Raw genomic sequence first — 5171 nt, 5'->3', positions numbered from 1 at the left:
CAGCTTGTACATGATTGGATAAGTAGAGTTGTTTAAACATTTGTTTAACAACAAGTTAAAGCTTGGAATGGTCTATTCTTTCATTGGGGTAACTGAAACACGTAAATACACCAGTTTGATTTTTGATACCTCACTAGTATGAAGGCTTGGTTTGGTCTGATATTTCATTGGTGGTAGTGTCTAGGGTCACTGATGAGGAGTGGAATTCTCCGAAACTAGTCTAGCTCATAGACACACACACCCCAATTTAATCTTTCCTCAAATTTTTGTGTAAGTAGCTTTAAAATGCTTAGAGAATGGAGAACGTTTTGAAGATGAAGGACAAAACTAATAAACTTCAAGGCTCTTACGTTCTTTATCGATATTAACAACAGAAGTATTTCGAAACGTATTTGTATTGTTATCTTACTGATCGTAAATAAGGATCTTGTTAAACTCTAGCTTTTTTCTCTTATCATGTACTGATCAAAAAGAAACTTAACTGGCCTATTAGCCATTAATTTTGCTGTAATACAGCAGTAATATAAATCACACTAGATTAAAGATATATTTTCGTATTCGGTTTGTTGGTTAAACCAGGGTTAGTTCCATAAGTAAGATCCCTAGTATTTAGCATCGTAAAATGTTTGCTGACCAAACAAAATTTACCAGCTAAAGTAATGATGCAACATATCCACTGCCGAAACAAAACTTACCTACCAAAAATAAAGGGTTACTAATTAATATTTCCACATATTCACTGACGAAATAAGACTTACCTGCCAAAATAGAAGCTTACTATTTAATATTTCCACATATTCACTGCCGAAACAAGAGTTACCTACCAAAAATAAAGGCTTATTAACCAATATTTCCACATATTTACTGACGAACTAAGACTTATCTGCCAAAATAGAAGCTTACTAATTAATATTTCCACATATTCATTGCCGAAACAAGAGTTACCTACCAAAAATAAAGGCTTACTAACCAGTAGTTTCACATATTCACTGACGAACTAAGACTTACCTGCCAAAATAGAAGCTTACTAATTAATATTTCCACATATTCAATGCCGAAACAATATTTACCTACCAAAGATATAGGCTTACTAATCAATATTTCCATATATTCACTGTCGAAATAAGTATTTCTTTCTTGTTGTTTGTTTTAGAGCAAAGCCACACAAGGCTACCTGCTTTGTCCACTGCGGGTAATCGACCCCCGGATCTTATAGTTGTAAATCTGTAAACTTACCACTGTCACACCAGGAACGACAATTATTATCTAGCAAAGTAAATCACTCTAGTATTTAAATTTGCTACATGTTTATTGGTCTCACAAGTGTTACCTGCCAAAGCAAGAGCGTAATGATTCAATACTGTTATATGTTTTTTTTGTTACACAAGTAGCACCTGCCAAAGTAAAACACGCTAGTATTTAATGTTGCTACATCTGGTTACACATGTCTTACCTGCCAAAGTAAAAAGGTAGTGATTGACTTTCCGTAAGTTGTCTGTCCATTCTGAATAAAGGGATACAAATACGAAAAGAAGTCTCTGGGCGTGAAACGGTGCCCAGCAAACAAAGAAGGCGACCACCACAGCAGCTAGAAATAGAAACTTCTATAGTGATCGGTTTTCTTTATATAAGTTATGTACTTGTTCTTTCTTTTACTCTACGTGTTAGGTTATTACAATCAAAACACAAATACAATGACGTAAATATTAATGAAACATCAGTTATAATGCATTTATTTTTTTATATTATATCTCGTAGTTACCACAACTCCAATGGAAACAATGATCATGTCATTTTAGAAATTACTCTGGCAAACATAATAAGGTGTATCACAACAGTCTTGAACGTTTTTATTATTAACAAAGGTAAAAGAACAACTTTAAATGTTTGTATTACTAACAAACGGATAGCCTTCGATTTTTCTTTTTATATTTAGTACTTAAAGTTGTTTATTTTGACAAACTTCTGAACCATAAATTTTCTTCAGCAATCCCTTTACTTTACTAACCTTGTTTCTTCTTAATTTATAAAGTTTCCTTGTTAAAGGTAGGTATGAATTAAGTAAAAGTATTACAAAACAAAATGTTCATGACCGGTTAATTTATTTATTTACATGTGTTATTGGAGCAAACTTTCTGCTTTATTCAGTAGCCATTATGAGACGAAAACACGACTTTCTGTAAAGCTGGGATGGGTTGAAAATATAATAAAAACAGAAAAAGCAAATAAATTAATACAGTGAAAAAATGTGCATTTTAAATTTGATTTTATATTCGCTATTCTTTTCTCGTAAGTCCGAAAAATGTGCAGTACGATTCAAATTACATTAAACCTATTATTACATTAAACGTATGCAACAATTTCTGGTTAAAATTACCAATTTGGTTATTAGTGTTCTTAAATGATCTTGTGGTTTTGTCCAAAAAGTTATGTTTTTACGCAAAAATGAACAATTGAGTACAAATCTCATTAGCTTTGTTGGTTTCCATAAAAACAAGCGATTTCATGTAAATAGAACCTTCACTTGTACGTCAGTTGACATCTGAGATATATTTTTAATATGATACTTTGAAAGATTAAAAAAAAACATGGTTTTATAGTATACTATGTGATTACCCAATTTTAACTGAGTACAAAATGTATTAAAAAATCTCAGTTTGTCTCGTCATACTAACCTAGAAGCCTTATTGCTATTCTTTGAGATTGTAGTTTCATGCGATGTCCTTCTCCCTGGCACTTGGTGCTGCCCTCTGACGTGCATCTGTGTATCTTGCGAGACCGGTGAAGAGTTATTGTTATCCTAATATAGAGCACAATGATCAGCGTTAGTGGAACAACAAAAAATAAAAATGTCGAACAAACCATTAGCGTCTCCCAGCTCTTATCTGGTTCGTGGAAAGGAAATCCGCACCATGCTGATTCGAGTAAAAGCTTCTTATTATCGTCCTTCAGATAATTGATCCGATTAAAGAGTCCGTATGGCGCTGCGCCTGCCAAGGAAAAGATCCAGATAATTATGATGTTCCGAATGGCATGAGATAAGTTGGACTTAGTCTGTTGACGGATGGGATGACAGATTGCGATGTAACGTTCCACACTGAATGTTAAAATCGTGAGAATAGAAGCGTCGGCCGTGGTTTCTGGGATTATGGCACGAAGCTCACAAATGACACGTCCTAAGCCCCAGGGGTATTGGTGCCATAGTGTATAAAGTTCCAATGGCATAGCTGTGCAAGTATACCGGAAACAAACATTGTTTAAAGGTTATCAATTCCAATTCAGTTTATAATCACGAAAGTAAATACATAAATATTTTATTGAGAACTTAAATTGAAATAAAAACAAAACCCGTCCAAGCTGACATAGCCGAAGCTTCAACTTAGTAAACTATTTTTAAGGTTCGATCGGAACCTCAAAACCTAAGTTAAACCACAGTAACAAAGTAGTTCAAAACAAGAGTTTGTGATTCCTAGAATAATAACAACCAAACGCAACAGCGACAACGGCTAACAGAATGTGCAAGAATCTATTATAAAAGCACGATATTCAGCTCATTAACTAAAAGAACTAACTTTCCAATAAATAAGTTGCAAAGTATATTATTCAAGCTAGTCATTGAGCAACAAAGGCTAGTACTACATATCGCTTGATAAGATGTTTGTTATCTACTTGTTGCTCTTTTACTTAACGTAGAAATTTATTATCCTAGGAACTAACATGTGGCTTAGAGTTAGTTAATCTCTTCTATATCAGAATTCCCCGAATTAATAAATTCGTAGAAGTTTATAATTCAATATTATCTAAATAGTCTTTCAATACTTCGTTGTTTGGTTGGTTTTAGGGTAAAGCTACCGGCTATCTGCGCTCTGTCCACCGCAGAAAATGGAACCCCGGATGTTAGCGTTGTAAGTCTACGAACTTATTGCTGACCCATTGAGGAAAGCTCTCAATAGTAACTTGATTATTGGAACATTAAACTTTGAATAGATTAGTAAAATAAGAAAGTGTATTGCATCTTTCATCATTGGTAAACATTTTGGGCGATTAAAGTTAGTCCTTTAATTAACATTGGACATCAGTCTTTTGTGTACCACAAATCACCGCCAAGGAGGTTCTTCTTATACCACAATAAATCAGCGAGGCTTTACCTGAAGCAGCCCAAAAATTATATGAAATGGACTTGTATGCAGTACCTACACTTCTAACACTAAGATGCAAAACAATTAATATGACATAAGAACGTCACCGTACAGAAACAGAATATTACGAATAACTTTGTAAGATCAAGAAAACACTATACAGACTCCAGTTATTAAAAATGCAATAGATTTAGAAGAACATTTTTAACAGTTTCTATGATTAACGTTATTTTAGAAACAAGAAACATTTTAGTCGTTAATTTAGAATAAAAGCACTAAGACATCATTAGCAATTTCTGTCTTCATCATTACCCTAAAAACAAGACAATACTGTATAAACACATTAGTTGCTAATTTAGTATAAAATCGCTAGGACATTATTAGCAATTTCTGTCATTAGCATTAGCTTAAAAACAAGACAATTCTGCATAAACACCTTAGTAATTAATCTATAATAATAAAAGGGCGTGTCTGAGTAGGTGTGACAGCCATAGCTCCAAGAGGAAAGAACCTAGAAATCTGAAATTGTGCACCCATACTAAGTGGACCCTGAGGGTGCGCACCTGGATATTATAACTTATCACAGTATATCCTGTACTGTATCAGTTAGATTAACAACTTATAACATATAGAAAAGCCAGTGTGTTTTGGTAACAATGCGTTCCAACAGTGGCTTTTATGTCATGTCGCTTAGCAACAAAAGAAGCAATACTATTATTCTGCTTGTTTGTATGTATGATCGTTACACTTTCTGACCGAGAACCTGCTGCATAAACATGCGTAGTTAGAATGTTTCCCCAAGAAAAATCGCGCATGCGCATTATTCACTCGACGACAAATAGTCTGCCTGCGGCAGAGAGCTGCAAAGCTCAGTGATCAAGTCGCTACAATTGCTGTATGAAACAAGAAGACACAACAAAAGGGGAATGTAAATATACTTTACTAACCATTTTGTACAACAGAATATTAAAAATTTATCCAAATTTTTGAAAAAAGTTTGACGTTAGGTCGTAGAATAACATTATAAGTTTC

At 33.8% G+C, this 5171-nt stretch overlaps 1 protein-coding gene across 2 annotated transcripts in view; it reads right to left on the bottom strand.

Annotated features, from left to right (window-relative positions):
- Positions 1–5171, bottom strand: part of LOC106470440 (neuropeptides capa receptor-like) — an 80113-nt gene that overhangs the window by 5487 nt on the left and 69455 nt on the right. Inside the window, exons 2-3 of one of the 2 annotated variants that reach the window (XM_013930998.2) lie at positions 2676–3227; positions 1454–1588 (exon numbers count right to left, since the gene is read on the bottom strand). In XM_013930998.2, coding sequence (XP_013786452.1) covers positions 1454–1588; positions 2676–3227 — 687 coding nt within the window. The remainder of the gene's footprint in view (positions 1–1453; positions 1589–2675; positions 3228–5171) is intronic. The other variant, XM_022399037.1, reaches the window with a different exon arrangement.

Source organism: Limulus polyphemus, unplaced genomic scaffold (genome assembly GCF_000517525.1).
Source record: "Limulus polyphemus unplaced genomic scaffold, Limulus_polyphemus-2.1.2 Scaffold4005, whole genome shotgun sequence".
NCBI lineage: Eukaryota > Metazoa > Arthropoda > Merostomata > Xiphosura > Limulidae > Limulus > Limulus polyphemus.
The sequence above is the reverse complement of the archived record's forward strand: the minus strand, read 5'-3'. Positions and strand labels throughout refer to the sequence as shown.